General features: G+C 40.2%; 1 protein-coding gene across 2 annotated transcripts in view; it reads left to right on the forward strand.

Annotated features, from left to right (window-relative positions):
- Positions 1-15,340, forward strand: part of LOC123993456 (complexin-1-like) — a 55,683-nt gene extending 40,343 nt beyond the window's left edge. For both annotated transcript variants that reach the window (XM_046295626.1, XM_046295625.1), the window contains exons 3-4: positions 1,023-1,201; positions 13,508-15,340. In XM_046295626.1, coding sequence (XP_046151582.1) covers positions 1,023-1,201; positions 13,508-13,705 — 377 coding nt within the window. In that variant the 3' untranslated portion in view covers positions 13,706-15,340. The remainder of the gene's footprint in view (positions 1-1,022; positions 1,202-13,507) is intronic.
- Positions 15,341-18,329: the final 2,989 nt, after the last annotated feature.

Consider the following 18,329-nt stretch of genomic DNA (forward strand, 5'->3'; position numbering starts at 1 on the left):
AGACATTCTTTAATCTATTATTCGTGAGTGTATTTTGCTGAAATGTGTGGTCTTGATTTTAGGAAAATACACAAGCATCCTTCTCAGGGACATCAAAAAGGCAGCAAAGTGGATTTGTTTAATTTGACAGTGTAAGTGTTCTGATTGTCCTAGTGTCATTTGTTATAATGCTCAGAGCAGTTGGCATAGTGTCAGTTTTGCAGGTTAAGCAAACCGCTTAATTATGACGAGGGGAACACTTTCCAAAAAGTTGGGAAGGAAAACATGCTCACGTCCCCAGATGTGATCTATATGACCTGTCACCACTTACAACTACTAGAAGCCAAATGTCTGCACGGAATAAACCATTAGATGTTCATCAACTCCCCTCTTCTCCATTTATAATAACTGCCTGCGTTTTTGTGTTCATGTTCTCTTTTCCTTCCCAATAGTCCAACATTTCGACATACAGTATGTAAATGTCCATCTGCTTGGTCAATGCAGAGTATGCATGAGCAATTGGTCTCTGAGGTAATGCCTATTCACTGGGCGTTTGGCAAGTCTGTCCAGCCTCTTTTCACTTCGGAATAGAAGTGATCATGTGACGCACTCCAGGGCTCCGGTATATTCCGTAATGAAATCCAGATGTCATTGAATAAGACTTCTCTGTGCTCTATTATTCTAGCATATCTAAAAAGCCCGGCCAGGGGTAGAGATCAATGAGAGGATGTCATTTTATCTGCTTATTATCAGCTATCTTCAAATCCTGCCACAGAACTCCAAGCCATAAAAAAAGACCTTTGTTCTCAAGTCTTGACCCACTGTCCAGTTGGAACATTTGTGTGTGGCTCAACCTCTGACAGAGATAACCATGGCCGAAGAGTCCAACGCAAAGCCCATCAAAAGGAAATCATTTAGAGGGTCTTTAAATGGGTTCACGTTCGGAGTTGTTGTTTCCTCTGTTGTTCAATACTGTACTGTGGGTTCCCTCATAACAGACCCATGACTGACATGTCTTCCCCCCCTTTCGTTCACCTCTAAAGGAGCTACCAAAGACATGGGGAAAATGCTGGGTGGGGAAGAGGCTGAGAAGGATCCTGATGCGGAGAAAAAGGAGGAGGAACGACAAGAGGCACTTCGGCAACAGGAGGAGGAGAGGAAGGCAAAATATGCAAAAATGGAATCGGAGAGAGAAAACGTCCGACAGGGCATCAGGGATAAGGTAAAAATGTAATCCTGTTAAATGAATCTTATTTAAATATATTCAATCCCATTGCAAGTTTCATACTCACATGTGATTGCCTCCTGAAGCAAAACTCATGCATACATTATCGCTGTGTGTGTGTGTGTGTGTGTGTGTGTGTATGTCTGTCTGTCTGTGCATAAACAAACAATGCACTATGCTTGTTAAATTCCTATTTGATAATTATTTCCATGTCATCCAATGTTGAAAATCTGGTGGCTTGGTTCAGTAGCGGTGTCTTTTGAGCCTGGCAAGAAAAGAGTGACTTGATATAACCTCAGAGAAACATGCTTTAGAGTTGGAGAATTAGCTGTGAGCTTGAGTGAGTCATGAGAGCCCTTGCTTTGGAGAGAGACAGAAATGACAAAGTGCAGCTTCAGCAAGTGTTGGAAACCGAAGACTGTGGAGACTGACTAAATGTCTTCTTAGCAAAGACTAATTTCTCAAGCAAGATTTTATCTAGGACTGTCTGGGAGTGGTCTGAGTGGGGAGGGGAAAACTGAAAACTAGCTGTTATTGGCAGAGGTTTGGAACTCTTTCTTATTGGTCTATTAAAGTGGAACTGACAGCATTTTAGCAATATGAAATCTTATTCATACAAATCTGTTCATATAGACCCCCAGGAAGAATATGACAAGCAAGCAATCATGGTCATTTTCATGTATTTCAAAATGTAATGTTAAAATTATCTAGCAATATAGAGTGGGAAAGCAGCCATGCGCTAAGACAGTTAATAAAACCATCGGTCTTGTCAAGGAGTCTACATGGCCATAGCAAATCAGAGCTACAGTAGACCTATATGCAAATAAATCCATTTGGTACACTGGCCATTTATTTAACCAGGCAAGTCAGTTAAGAACAAATTCTTATTTTCAATGACGGCCTAGGAACAGTGGGTTAAATGCCTTGTTCGGGGGCAGAACGACATATTTTTACCTTGTTGGGGATTCGATCTTACAACCTTTCGGTTCCTAGGCCAAAGCTCTAACCACTAGTTTACCTGCCGCCCCATAACTCACTTTGAACTGGACTGTGTTTACAGGCAGTAGCAACAGGGTGAGTTTAGATCATTAGAACGCATTCGCCAAAGGCCACAAAATACACCTGAATGGATTTCTGCAAATACGTAAACACCACGGGAGTCCTATTCATCAAACAACCAATAAAAAGGTAGGCTCTCTGTCCCTCGTTTGCGTATGCACATCAACAATAACAACAAGATCAACAAATAATGTTAGCCAGAGCAAGATTGGCTAAAATCGAACGAGGGAACATTATTTAAACCCTCAAACCTTTTTTTTTTATCTAGTTGACCGTCAAAATTGCAGATAAACAATGGGGAATAGTAGACTGCTCGTCCTTCTGCAGCTTGCCTGCCAAAGCATGCTTGTCTCAACCCACCTTTTGACAACTGAATGGGAACTTGCCTGCCCATTTGATCGATGTCAAATACATTTGATTGACAACTAAGAGATATGCTAACTGTGGATACCGTTCAAGTTCAGTATAGCAAGCTAGCTACAGTAGTAAAGCGATTCACATTTCATGCTAGCTAACCATGACACTTGCATCTCTAGCTGTAGCAACTGCAAAATTATATGACATCATCCCAGCAGCTAGCGAAGTAATGTTATGCCTGGTGTTTTTAGCTTGCTAAATAAATAGATATGCTATCCCAGGGGTGTCAAACTCAATCAGCGCAAGGGCCATATTGACATAACTTATTTGATGATTTATTTTTTTACATGCAACTGCAAACCCAATGGCCCTTTATAACGTCTGTATATAGCATTTTAACATTAAAATACAATATAAATTATATTTGTCCAGCCTTTGCTGCTATGTTTGCAGATGTGCATAATATGCTGCAACTCTAATCAAAAAGTATGTAATAACTCCAAATAACAAAAACGTAGCAAGATTGTTGCAACATTTAAACTTAAAACTAGTTTAATTTTTTTGCCCTGCTCGGGTGCGGCCAGCCTAGACTACTGATCAATTGTTGCTGTAATAGGCCTCCGTGTTTCTCCTTTGCATGGTGTTTTGTTGCAGGTTTAGTTTTTAGATGATTAATTGTCAAGCTTTAAAATACGAAGACAGACTGCAACATTTTAGGAGCCGAGCTCGGACTGTGGCGTGTGTCTGTACACTTTCCCTCCGCTGCGCGCTGTAAACGGGACACATGGAAGCAGTGCAATTGAAGTTGAATTCACCAATGCGAGCGCACCAGGCTGTAATTTCATAAAGTAGATGACTCAACCGTTGACTCAGTTATACTCGTTTGTGTGTCCTATACAGCCCACTGGCCTTGTTTGACACATGTGCATTAGCTTATTAGCCACGTTATGACAGACTTGTGTTCATTGCCCTTGCTAGTTTGATTGTATTGACATTTCCAGCCTTAGTCGTCCCTTTTTGTTTTAAAAATTGAGTCAATAAAACTGAACAGTGCATGCCAAATGGGTGGAGGGAGCAAGCAATGTACCAGGCCAGCGGCGATTTACAACCTGATAGCAATATTTCTTGGACTACCAAGAAATGTATTATGGCGAATTATAGTAATCATGCATTTAACTGCATCCATCTATTCTGCCAACAATGCCTTAATGTACATGGTTCAAATATAACCTATATTTAAACCTCTTATAAAGTTGGTTTTGCAGCATAAACTGGGAATTTGATATTTTGGACTGATATGATTGTCTGTTTGTTTCATACCTCCAAAGTAGTTAAAATACTATCACCAGGCAGGCCAAAACTCTATCCCACCAAAAACAGGCATCAATTTCAGGCATTATCATTTTAACAATTTCACAGTATTATTACAACCTCATAGTGTGAAAATATACACTGAATGTGCAAAACATGAAGGACACCTTCCTAATATTGAGTTGCACCCCCACTTTTGCCCTCAGAACATCCTCGATTTGTCGTGGCATGGACTCAAAGGTGTCAAAAGCGTTCCACAGGGATGCTGGCCCATGTTGACTCCAATGCTTCCCACAGTTGTGTCAAGTTGGCTGGATGTCCTTTGGGTGGTGGACCATTATTGATACACACGGGAAACTATTGCTCATGAAAAACCCAGCAGTATTGCAGTTCTTGACACAAACCAGTGCGTCCAGTACCTACCCAATTCAAAAGCACTTAAATCTTTAGTCTTGCCCATTGTTACAAACCGGCTCGTAGACCATAACAAAGACAGAGAAAAGATGGAGATAAATAAATAACCTAAATATATTTATTACACAAAGTAAACTATATACAAGTAACAGTGGTGTGTGTAGTGGATGCATGCATAGATGGGGATAATGAGGGGTGTTGAGAGGTGCCAAAACAAATGAACAAAGAAGCCCCAAAATGTCACAACAAAAACAACAGTGTGTCTGCGTGGAGAGAGTCTCCTTGATGTATGGGGGGGAAAACAAGAGCAGAGAGAAAGAATACGGTAGACAGAATGAATGGGAGAGTCGTCACAACCCTTGTTTCTCTGTAGAAACTCTATACAAGGCATTCGGAAAGTATGTAGACCTCTTGACATGTTCCACATTGTTACATTACAGCCTTATTCTAAAATGGATTCAATAAAATGCAAATCTACACACAATACCCCATAATGACAAAGTGAAAACAGGTTTAGAAATGTTTGTTAATTTATAAAAAATAAACAGAAATATCTTATTTACATAAGTATTCAGACCCTTTGCTATGAGACTGGACATTGAGCTCGGGTGCATCCTGTTTCCATTGATCCTTGAGCTGTTTTTACAACTTGATTTTAGTCTACCTGTGGTAAATTCAATTGATTGGACATGATTTGGAAAGGCAGTTGGTCCCACAGTTGACAGAAAAAAACAAGGCCATGAGGTCGAAGGAATGGTCTGTATAGCTCCGAGACAGGACTGTGTTGAAGCACAGATCTGGGGAAGGGTTCAAAAACATTTATCCAGCATTGAAGGTCGCCAAAAACACAGTGGCCTCCATTCTTTCTAGAGCTGGCCACTTGGGGGAGAAGGGCCTTGGCCTCCCTGACCAATAATCTGATGGTCACTGACAGAGCTCTAGAGTTCCTCTGTTGAGATGGGAGAACCTTCCAGAAGAACAACCATCTCTGCAGCACTCCACGAATCAGGCCTTTATGGTAGAGTGGCCAGACTGAAGTCACTACTTAGTAAAAGACACATGACAGCCCACTTGGAGTTTGCCAAAAGGCACCTAAAGACTCTCAGACCATGAGAAACAAGATTCTCTGTTCTGATGAAACCAAGATTGATCTATTTGGCATTAATGCCAAGCGTCACGTCTGGAGGAAACCCTACGGTGAAGCATGGTGGTGTCAGCATCATGCTGTGGGGATGTTTTCCAGCGGCAGTGACTGGGAGACTAGTCAGGATCGAGGCAAAGAGGAATGGAACAAAGTACAGAGAGATCTTTGATGAAAACCTGCTCCAGAGTGCCCAGGACCTCAGACTGGGGCAAAGTTTCACCTTCCAATGAGACACAAACCCAAAATATTCCTTTCATCCTCACCTGTGAAGATGACAGTCCTCTTCAGCCATCCCACCAGCGGTGCACAGGCACTGCCGGAAACCACACACACATAAGACAACAGGGACTGAGGTGGCCTGGGTGAACCCCAGTCATCACAGACCACTGCCAGAAGTCAGTGCACACCATCTCCAAACACTAGGTCATTTGTAATTAAACCTGTGAAACCTAATCATGGCAACCCCTCCTCCCAATCCTTATACATCTCTGTACAATAAGCTTTCAAAGACATAAGGGCGCTCCAGCACTCCTTGACTCTGCGTGTGATAGGCCCTAACCAAATTGTGTTTAATATGGAGCTGTTGGAGAACTTGACTAAACAGACCATCTGAATATCCTTTTGGATTCCAAACAGCGAGATAAACTGAGTCAAAGCTTTTAGCATGAACTTAATCGTGATAGACCAGAGACAGCAGGAAACCTAGTGGTCTAACACATCACAGTGAACAGGTAACTACTACCATTCTTAGAGCGAGGCAAAGGGCCAATACAGTGAACAATCAGATACTCAAAAGGCCGGCTGACTATGGGAATAGGATACAGCGGTACCGGCTTAATAGCTTGATTAGTTTACCCGTTAATTGACAGGTTGATGAATGTAGAAACATCCCTCTTTAACTTAGACCAAAAGAAATGTCTAAGTATGCTATTGTAGGTTTTGCTCATGCCCAGATGTCCAGGAGCATTGTCCTGGGAAGTCTTCAACACCAACTCACGAAACCTAACTGGTACAACAACCTGACTAATAGCCTCTTCAACCTCAGGAGGCTGAAGAAATTCAGCACTCACAAACTTCTACAGATGCACAATTGAGAGCATCCTGGCGGGCTGTATCACCGCCTGGTATGGCAACTGCTTCGCCCACAACTGTAAGGCACTCCAGAGGGTAGTGAGGTCTGCACAACGCATCACCGGGGGCAAACTACCTGCCCTCCAGGACACCTACACCACCCGATGTCACAGGAAGGCCATAAAGTTCATCAAGGACAACAACCACCCGAGCCACTGCCTGTTCACCCTGCTATCATCCAGAAGGTGAGGTCAGTACAGGTGCATCAAAGCTGGGACCGAGAGACTGAAAAACAGCTTCTATCTCAAGGTCATCAGACTGTTAAACAGCCACCACTAACATTGAGTGGCTGCTGCCAACACACTGACTCAACTCCAGCCACTTTAATAATGGGAATTGATGGGAAATGATGTAAAATATATCACTAGCCACTTTAAACAATGCTACCTGATATAATGTTTACATACCCTACATTATTCATCTCATATGTATACGTATATACTGTACTCTATCATCTACTGCATCTTTATGTAATACATGTATCACTAGCCACTTTAACTATGCCACTTTGTTTACATACTCATCTCATATGTATATACTGTACTCGATACCATCTACTGTATCTTGCCTATGCCGCTCTGTACAATCACTCAATCATATATCTTTATGTACATATTCTTTATCCCCTTACACTTGTGTGTGTATAAGGTAGTAGTTTTGGAATTGTTAGTTAGATTACTTGTTGGTTATTACTGCATTGTCGGAACTAGAAGCACAAGCATTTCGCTACACTCACATTAACATCTGCTAACCATGTTTATGTGACAAATAAAATTTGATATGATTTTTTGGTCCTAGACTTGGCATTCCGGTACCACTTGCCATGTGGTAGAAGAGAGAACACTATGACTTGGGTGACTGGAGTCTTTGACAATGTTTTAGGCCTTCCTCTGACACCGCCTATTCTATAGGTCCTGGATGTCAGGAAGCTTGGCCCCAGTGATGTACTGGGCTGTATGCACTACCCTCAGTCTTACGGTCAGATGCCAAGCAGTTGCCATACCAGGCGGTAATGTAACCGGTCAGGATGTTCTCGAAGGTGCAGCTGTAGAACTTTGAGGATCTGGGGACCCATGCCAAATCTTTTCAGTCGCCTGAGGAGGAAAATGCGTTGTTGTGCCCTCTACACAAATGTCTTGGTGTGTTTGGCCCATGATAGTTTGTTGCTGATGTGGACACCAAGGGACTTGAAACTCTCGACCCGCTCCACTTCAGTCCTGTCGATGTTAATGGGGGCTTGTACGGCCCTCCTTTTCCTATAGTCCACGATCAGCTCCCTTGTCTTGCTCACATTGAGAGAGGTTGTGGTCCTAGTATCACGCTGCTATGTTTCTGACCTCCTCCCTATAGGCTGTCTCATCATTGTCAGTGATCAGGCCTACCACTGTTGTGTCGTCAGCAAACTTGATAGTGTTGGAGTCGTGCTTGGCCACACAGTTGTGGGTGAACAGGGAGTATAGGAAGGACTAAGCACACACCCCTGAGGGGCCCCAGTGTTGATGAGCAGCGTGGCAGATGTGTTGTTGCTTACCCTCACCCGATCCCAGGTGTGTCCCATTTCACTGACGAGACTCCCAGCTCCGCCCACCGACATCTTATTAAGGAAAACTAGAGCAGAGAGAAAGAATACAGCAGACAAAGTAGGAGGGTTATCATACCATACACCCTCTTAACCTGTTGCGTCGAGCAATCCCGTATCCGGGAGCGTAATTATAGCCTCAAGCTCATTACCATAACGCAATGTTAACTATTCATGAAAATTGCAAATTAAATAAAATAAATATATGGCTCACAAGCATAGCCTTTTGTTAACAACACTGTCATCTCAGATTTTCAAAATATGCTTTTCAACCATAGCGACACAAGCATTTGTGTAAGAGTATTGATAGCTAGCATATCATTAAGCCTAGCATTCAGCAGGCAACATTTTCACAAAAACAAGAAAAGCATTCAAATAAAATCATTTACCTTTGAAGAACTTCGGATGTTTTCAATGAGGAGACTCTCAGTTAGATAAGAAAATGTTCAGTTTTTCCAAAAAGATTATTTGTGTAGGAGAAATCGCTCCGTTTTGTTCATCACGTTTGGCTAAGAAAAAAAACTGAAAATTCAGTCATTACAACGCCGAACTTTTTTCCAAATTAACTCCATAATATCGACCAGAAACATGGAAAACGTTGTTTAGAATCAATCCTCAAGGTGTTTTTCACATATCTATTCGATGATAAGTCATTCGTGGCAGTTTGGTTTCTCCTCTGAAGCAAATAGTAAAATACACGCAGCTGGAGATTACACAATAATTGCAACGGAGGACACCAACCGGAGCACCAGGAAAATGTAGTCTCTTATGGTCAATCTTCCAATGATATGCCTACAAATACGTCACAATGCTGCAGACACCTTGGGGAAACGACAGAAAGTGTAGGCTCATTCCTTGCGCATTCACAGCCATATAAGGAGACATTGGAACAAAGCGCATTCAAAATCTGGGGCATTTCCTGTTTGAAATTTCATCTTGGTTTCGCCTGTAGCGTCAGTTCTGTGGCACTCACAGATAATATCTTTGCAGATTTGGAAACAGTGTTATCTTTCCAAAGCTGTCAATTATATGCATAGTCGAGCATCTTTTCGTGACAAAATATCTTGTTTAAAACTGGAACGTTTTTTTATCCATAAATTAAAAGAGCGCCCCCTATATCCAAGAAGTTAATGGAGCACATACACAATCTATGTCTCAATTGTCTCAAGGCTTAAAAATCATTCTTTAACCAGTCTTCTCCCCTTCATCTACACTGATTGAAGTGGATTTAACAAGTGACATCAAAAAGGGATCATAGCTTTCACCTGGATTCACCTGGTCAGTCTATGTCATGGAAAGAGCAGGTGTCCTTATTGTTTTGTAAACTCACGTTTTTTGGCTGCACTGGGCCATTAACATCCAACACAATAGGTGTGATCAGTCTTTAAACCAGACTTAAAGGTTTCCTCACTGTATGTAATCTGTAGATGTTACTGTCAGTAAGTGTGGAGTAATGTGTGGAATCATCACCGTCTGTGAGATAACCAACTTCCTATTTAATGCCAATCAATTGCTATGCAAAGAGAGGGGCTAAAGACGCAGCATCTTATTTGCGGCACTGGCACTTAGCTGATCTCACCAGGATTAAGAATTCATCCCCATGTGTCACTCAAGATGTGACTGAGATGCAGTAACATCTCTGTTGATCTTCTCCAACATGCACAACCACACTATTGGCGTCAGCAAAATGCTACGGCTCTTTCAGTAACTTCTAGCAAACTTGTGCCGTCTCTATTGTGCCGTTTTGTTAAAGCAGTCAGGAATTGTCTTGGAAAATCAAGTGAGTCAGCTTATTTCATTGTTTAAGCCTCGAAGATGAAAGAACGCTTTTTCGAGCAGGCCTGCCATGAAAGATTCATGAGCAATTAGCAAATTCACATTGGAATATGAAATATGACCAGTGTGTTAGAAAAATGATGTATTTACCTGATTTGTTTGATATTAATAGTTAACGATTATACACTTAACAGAAAGTAGGACATTTCTGTACTGTTTAATTTTGTGTTTCTATAAAGAGATGGTTTCCACTCTAGCTTCCTGCAGTTAGTCTGGGAGTATGGTCAAATAAATGGGTTTTGCTAGAGATAGCTTGAGCTGACAATGACTTGGTGATAAAAACCTAAAGCTGGCATTCCATAGACAAGATGTGGTGTGTGTGACCTGAGATAGAGAGAGCCTGGAAGAGTTTAGAACAATCCCTCATTGTCTCATCTTCCTGGCATCTGGGAAACGAAGCCAGGTTGTGGGTAAAACAACACCCCATGCAGATAACCAGGAGATAGACCAGGGTGCCTTATGGGAGGGGTGGAATCAGCCCTGAATAAGGATTTTTAGGTCCTATATATGATCTTTATTTTTTCATTATGAGTTAGGCTGCTCGGCCGGTTGACTAGTCTCACTATTGCAATAATTAATCGATATTGAATAAAGATGATTATTGAAGAAATAACAAAGTCTCTCACTTGATTAGAATATTCCACAATACCAGTCTGATGCATTTTAATGAATGTCTTACACACTTTTGATTTGTGTTATTGTGACTAAATTAGCATTAGCATTTCTATATGCCTTAGATAGTACTGAGTAGAGGTCGACCGATTAATCGGAATGGCCGATTAATTAGGGCCAATTTCAAATCTGTATTTTTGGGTGAAGATTTGTCTTTTTTATTTTTATTATTATAATTTTTTTTAATGAATTTTTTTAATTTATTATTTATATACATATATATTTTTTTTATACCTTTTATTTAACTAGGCAAGTCAGTTAAGAACACATTCTTATTTTCAATGACGGCCTAGGAATGGTGGGTTAACTGCCTCGTTCAGGGGCAGAATGACAGATTTTCACCTTGTCAGCTCGGGGAACCAATCTTGCAACCATACAGTTAACTAGTCCAACGCAATAACGACCCGCCTCTCTCTCGTTGCACTCCACAAGGAGACTGCCTGTTACGCAAATGCAGTAAGCCAAGGTAAGTTGCTAGCTAGCATTAAACTTATCTTACAAAAAACAATCAATCATAATCAGTAGTTAACTACACATGGTTTATGATATTACTAGATATGTCCTGCGTTGCATATAATCTGACTGAGCATACAAGTATCTAAGTATCTGACTGAGCGGTGGTAGGCAGAAGCAGGCACGTCAACATTCATTCAAACAGCACTTTCGTGCATTTTGCAAGCAGCTCTTCGTTGTGCGTCAAGCATTGCGCTGTTTATGACTTCAAGCCTATCAACTCCCGAGATGAGGCTGGTGTAACCGAAGTGAAATGGCTAGCTAGTTAGCGTGCGCTAATAGCGTTTCAAAAGTCACTCACTCTAAGCCTTCTAGTAGTTGTTCCCCTTGCTCTGCATGGGTAACGCTGCTTCGATGTTGGCTGTTGTCGTTGTGTTGCTGGTTCGAGCCCAGGGAGGAGTGAGGAGAGGGATGGAAGCTATACTGTTACACTGGCAATACTAAAGTGCCTATAAGAACATCCAATAGTCAAAGGTTAATGAAATACAATAGTATAGAGGGAAATAGTCCTATAATTCCTATAATAACTACAACCTAAAACTTCTTACCTGGGAATATTGAAGACTCATGTTAAAAGGAACCACCAGCTTTCATATGTTCTCATGTTCTGAGCAAGGAACTGAAACGTTAGCTTTCTTACATAGCACATATTGCACTTTTACTTTCTTCTCCAACACTTTGTTTTTGCATTATTTAAACCAAATTGAACATGTTTCATTATTTACTTGAGGCTAAATATATTTTATTGATGTATTAAGTTAAAATAAGTGTTCATTCAGTATTGTTGTAATTGTCATTATAACAAATAAAGAAAAAAATTATCGACCGATTAATCGGTATCTGCTTTTTTTTTTGGGTCCTCCAATAATCGGTATCGGCGTTGAAAAATCATAGTCGGTCGACCTCTAGTACTGAGAGCACTCCCTGCCTTGCCCCCTTCTGAGTCCCAGTTCACAAACTATGTCCTCTCTCTGCTAAAGCCACGTGATCCATCCTCCTTTAAGATGTTTACTGGCTGAGAATCACATTCTCTGCTTGGGAGAGCAGCAAAGTGTCACAGGAGAGTCCGACTCATTTTCCGCTTCCGTGCCCCAGGATGGTCCATCAGTCAGTCAGGTAGGCTGTCGTCCCTCACTGTGGCCCTACTCCCCTCCTCAGCATCTGACAGTAACTCACCAGAAGCTCTCTTAGCCAGAGGTCTAATAGAGGCCCAATCCTCCCTCGCATAGTGGAAAGCTCACTTGGCTGATCTCAGATAAAGTAGTCTTGTTTTGTTCCTACTGTGCAGTATAATGGGTGCTATTGTTGTAGATCATTTTATATGGAAAATCACGGGGGGCTGGAAGCGTAGTGGTTAAGAGCATTGGGCCAGTAACTGAAAGGTTGCTGGTTCAAGTCCCTGAGCCGACTACGTGAAACATCTGTCGATGTGCCCTAGTGTAAGGCACTTAACCCTAATTGCTCTGATAAGAGTGTCTGCTAAATTATTTAAATGCATGGTGATTGATTGGTTAATGTATTGATTAATTGTTATTTATTGTCCTGCAAGAGGAAATGATTTCCACTTTCCATAATGTGTTTTACACTACTTGATCAAAGACAGAAGAAGGTTGAGATATTTTGCAACGATAACGGGTACATACACAACCATTGAGATATGTCTCCAGAGGAACACAAAATTCCCCCCCCAAAATGTATCACTTGAAGTATGATGTGATTTCAACCTGAATTGAATGTGGAGGAAAGACAAGTGAAGTTGTTGAAATGATTTTACACTAAAAGGATTTTCCTGCCAATATTCAGCTTAGTATTAAAATAATGACTTTAATTCAAGAACAAATCCACTTGATTTGAATGGAGAGGGGCACAAGGTCTCTATATTACTATGCAAATTGTTGGTATTCAAGGAGGCAGATTAAGTGCCAGGTGGCTCATTGCCAAGTAACTGGCATAAGGCATCTTGGCGGGTCATAACGAGACAAGTACATTGCAAGCTCAAGATCTTGGTTGTGCATTCAAAAAAGCCCTCTAAACTTGGTTTATTCCAGGGGAGGCTATTGCAAGGAGAAAAGGTAGACTAACCCCCCCCCCCTTTTAATTATCATAAAATCAACCATAACTACCATCTTGTACTGTTATGGGTATTATATTGTCACATTGAGGTGCACAAAACGCTATTAAGACTGAAGAGCGCCACAAAATTGATAGAAAGTACAAAAGTGCACGTGTGATGTGAAGTTTATATTTGTTCCATAAAATGGCTGCCTTTGTTTGTTCTCTGTTCCAGTACGGCATCAAGAAGAAGGAGGAGAAGGAAGCCGAGGCCCAGGCTGCTTTGGATCAGGCAGCAGAAGGGAGTCTCACCCGCCCAAAGAAGGCTGTCCCACCCGGCTGCGGAGACGAGGAGGAGGAGGAGGAAAGTATCATGGACACCGTCATGAAATTCCTTCCTGGTCCACTTATGGATATGTTCAATAAAAAGTAACAGTGTTGGCGATATTAGATTGTTAACCTTCCAACACACATAACCAAGACCACCACCCTAACCAACCCTTCTCCTTCACCCATACATCCTTGTTCTAAGAGCCCTGGTTGAATCAAGATGCCATAATATTTGTCCTTAACTTAAATGATCTGTGTTACATTGTCTTATGTGGAAGGAAGACCACTGATTGGTGATACTATGAGACCTATGTAGCATCTGCATAGATCCAAAACATTAACTTAAAGACAAATTTGATGTCAGGTTTTCAAGGTGTCCAGGCCTTAGAATGTGATCTGAGATCAACCACAATCCACCCTTTTTGTTTGTAGCCTCTGGTTTAAAATAAATATATGTGGTTATCAGAAAATATATTAAAAAGTCTAAGCCATAATTTAAACTTTTGAGAAATTCTCCAAATCATATCAAATTTGATTGAATTTAGCTGTTTATTGCTTCTCCATTGAGACTTCATCCATATACGGTTCTACGTCCCAAAACATTCATAGGTTCTAATGTAAAATAAATTATAATAATGGTAATAGTAAAAATGTGGTGAACCAGAAAGAATTCTACAAGAAATGTTTTTCAAGTATGCAGTTAATATATTTTTTTGGAGGACAGTACATGTGCAAATTCCATTTAATTTGTTATGATTAAGTGAAATACATTAATACTGAGGCAATAACGCTGGTTTTCAATTTTGTTTCAATGACACCACTACTACTATGTACAGTAGGCTAGACATAAACATCCTAACTGTTCTTCCAAGGGATGTCCACGATAAAAATGAAAATGCTCAACAATGAACCAAACAACATTGGCAACATTCCTGATGTACCTGTGCTTAGTACAAACCAATAGAGTTGTATGTCTTGTTGCTAACTTTATCTGCTTCGCTCCTATAAAGTAGTACTTGTGGGAATCAAATCCGGGCAATTGGACGCAGATGCTTACTCTTCTTATTTCCATGTCTGTAAATATAGATTTAACGAGATGTACTCATCATTTTCTCAAGCACAACTATGTTGTGAACACACTTTATGTGAACAGACAGTGACAATGGTGCAATATACAGTATTGTTCAAGGTTTTCCTGTTAACGAAATGGAGTGCAGTCCTGAATCAGCAAAAACAGACACTTCATTGTTATGTGTTGAGCTTAATACGTTTTGTGTGTCAGTGTACAGACACAGCGCTGTCTGACTAGTAACGGCAAAGCATACGAACTCCGTCTGAAATGTGATGTGGGGAAAGAGGTGGAGGTTTGGCTTAACGTAAGGGGTTTGTTCGGACAGCATTTGAACCGGTGAGGGTCCTTGTCTCTCAGTGGGATTTGGTTTGTGGTTCTAACATACCGGTAAATTGTGAGAATGCAGGACAAGACAGGTAATTAGTAATAGCTTAAGACGCATGTATACACCATAGGAAAGAGTTGTCCTCCGCTGAGTTTGTATACATGTCAATGTTATCCATTTTGATCCCAGAGATCAACATGTACATTTCCCCAGAAGTTGCTGTGCTTTAGTTCTACCACAGAATTATTTATTGAAAGTTATTGAAAGTAATTTCATAATTTTCAATCTATTTCTTAATTTCTTAATTTCAAATGAATTAAGCTGGACCGTCTGCTTCAAACATTTCAAAATGAACTTTCAAGGATCATGGACATCCATAAGGCCACTGGCTTCAAACATTCCAAATATTTAACACATTCCATAAGGCCACTGGCTTCATAGGATCATGGACATCAAATGACAAATTTGTCACTAGTATGTGTAAAGAATGACTTTGATGTTCGTCTCTTCCTGTAAGGAAATTGTGCTTGAAAATCCCTTTTAAGTGTTGAGGTAGATAAAGATTCAACACATGACCATGTAAATGTCAATAGCTATCTTGCCTGCCATGTACAGAAAAAAGAGTCCAACATGTAATCAAAGGGAAAAATGTAATGCATTATAGCAGCTAGCGAGCTAACTTATAGATTGCTAGGTAACAGATAGCTTGTGAAGCCTTTATTTGGGAGTGAACAAGCTAGTTAGCTAGCTATTGAGCATTTGTCAACAATGCACAATCTGGGATAATAATATTTGCTTGCAAACCAATAAATGTTGAGTACACTAGACAAGTGCCAAGCAGTTAGGCGATGGTATTTGTGAAACTGCCACTGTTTATATCGGCCCAGTGTTGATGCTAGTTAGATTCAAGATTAACCGTTAGAAACCTGCCAGGTGTGATTCTGGGGCCTTACTAATGTAGTAGCAGTGAAATAGAGAAGAAAAATGAGCATGACGTAAAACCTAGCTACATAGTACGCTCTCAAACTTTCCTGCCAATTGCCTACAATGTTTAAACCTAGACATATGAAAGCCACAACATTGAGGTCATTTATAGAGCACATTTATTGAACTTCCTGTGATGTTTATGTACTTGTGAACTGCCTTCAGCCACTTATTTATCAATGTGCTAAAACTTAGCTGAAATGAACGACCAATACTTGTTGGTATTATATAATTACTGTATACTACTTTTCTATTTATTAGTTGTTGGCACATGCATTCATCGACAGCATTCAATTCATCATTGACATGTTTTATTCTATTAAAAACCAAAGAATAGTCTTGTTAGTGATAGAATGTCTCATATTTTCAATTTCTTTATCTCATGTTTTTCTTTATTTCAAATTCTCAGGTATTTTAGCTTTTCGTTTGTACGTTTTTATTCATATTTTGTAGTGATCATGTAATGACCACAACTTAGTTTGAAATTGCAGTATTTTGTTGTTAGGGACCAAGCACACCACATCATTAATTTACGAGGATAATGGGATAGATGGCATGGATCTGATTTGCCCCTTATACATTTTTTTATAGAACCAACCCGACAAGGTTTTCCAGCAACTTACAGTTGTCTGAAATCCTGTCAAAGTTCCAGATTTCCTACTTGGAACAACACATTGTAGAATTCTAAACAGTCATGAACGTGCTCAGAAAGAAAAACAGTCACCTTCACCTTTCATCTACAAAATGGCATCTCTGCCTATTTGTCATCACCTAATCGCAAACAAATGCCACTTATTGACGAATGGCTGAAAAACAAGTCACATGTCTAAAATGGTTCTTTGTTTGCTATTCTAGTAGACACCATGCCAGATTACTGTTGATCCACTCTTTCTCGCCCTTCAAGTGAAACCATTCTTTAATTTCACCCCTCAATTAACCGTCGATATGATAAAAACTGCCTGACAAAAATCTCACTTAAAACATTCCTATGTTGTGACTTGAATGTAACTGTCTGATGTTTCTATCTTTGCATTGTCTTCGACTGTTTCCTCTGTGTTGAGAAGATGCTTATCCTGGTGCAGTTTTCTGTCTGTATCGTTCCTGTTTACGTCCACTGGTGGTTTTACTTCGAGAAATCTGTCTCTTTAGTATTTTTTTGTATTGTAAAATGTTCTTACCCTTCTCCCTATCTCTCTCTCTCTCTCTCTCTCTCTCTCTCTCTCTCTCTCTCTATTTGTTGACAATTGTGTGCATGCTTATGGTGTGCGATGTACTGTAGGCAAGGTTGTTAAGATAATTGTTTGTGTCTTCTGTGTTGAAAAGCTCCACCTGACAGCCTCCCTGCATGCCATTTTAGGCTGATCTTTTAGTCTCTGTAACATTCCTGCCAAAATGGAATCACCGCACACTCTGAGAATAAAGTGATTTCATATAATTGTTCATCGTCGTGTGTTTCTGATGGCTCGCTGTACATTATAATTCTCATAAATTATTCAAAAGCAGTGCAGTGGTATAAATGTAGTTCTGTTGTAGGGAAATGAGAAAAGATTTTGTAGGACTGTAGAGATTACTTCCAGAACCGCAATATGAAATCATACTTAGCTTATTTTAGTAAAGCAACGACATTACATGTGCAGACAACAATGTATCAATTGTAACTGTTTCTGTTGCTGACGACGTTCACTTTTCATCTCAACATGGTTGTTATGCATCTTTACCTTTTCCAATCAATTTGACATCTATTCAATAAAAGTGAAAGGGCTGTGAACAGAAGGTACTGTGTCATTCAAAGGGTGATTGGATCTTGTTTCCAAAAGATGTAACTGGTAATCATGTTGCAGGGTGAGTGGTAAAGGGACATCAAAGTAATGCAAATGGTGCTCCTCTCAGAATAAAGTCTGTTTGCCATGAGAAGGTCTCTGATATGGGTATGAGCAACCTTCTACACCAAACAAATCCACTAGAACGATGATGGACGTATGCCTAGCAAGGGTTATAGACATATTTTTTTGTTGTATTATGTTAAATGCCATTGCATAGGACACAGACACAGGATTTAAATGAATCGATTACAATGGGAGGGGGGGAAAGTACTGTAATGCAAGCAGCCTTTGTTTTGAGATTTAATGAACGTTTTAAAGGTTGCAGGCATTAGCTCTCTGTTTGTACAGAGTTCTATTCTCACGAAATCTCGGTTTCAATGATTTCAAACATGAAATCTTTAAAAAGACTTGCAATCAATAAATGTAATTTGTAGGCATTAATAACAAGGTCTTAAGTGTTTGTGAGCATTCATTTAAAATAATTTACTGTCAATTTTACACCTTTTTGAACATATTTTCCAAA

Source organism: Oncorhynchus gorbuscha, linkage group LG13, assembly GCF_021184085.1.
Source record: "Oncorhynchus gorbuscha isolate QuinsamMale2020 ecotype Even-year linkage group LG13, OgorEven_v1.0, whole genome shotgun sequence".
Classification (NCBI taxonomy): domain Eukaryota; kingdom Metazoa; phylum Chordata; class Actinopteri; order Salmoniformes; family Salmonidae; genus Oncorhynchus; species Oncorhynchus gorbuscha.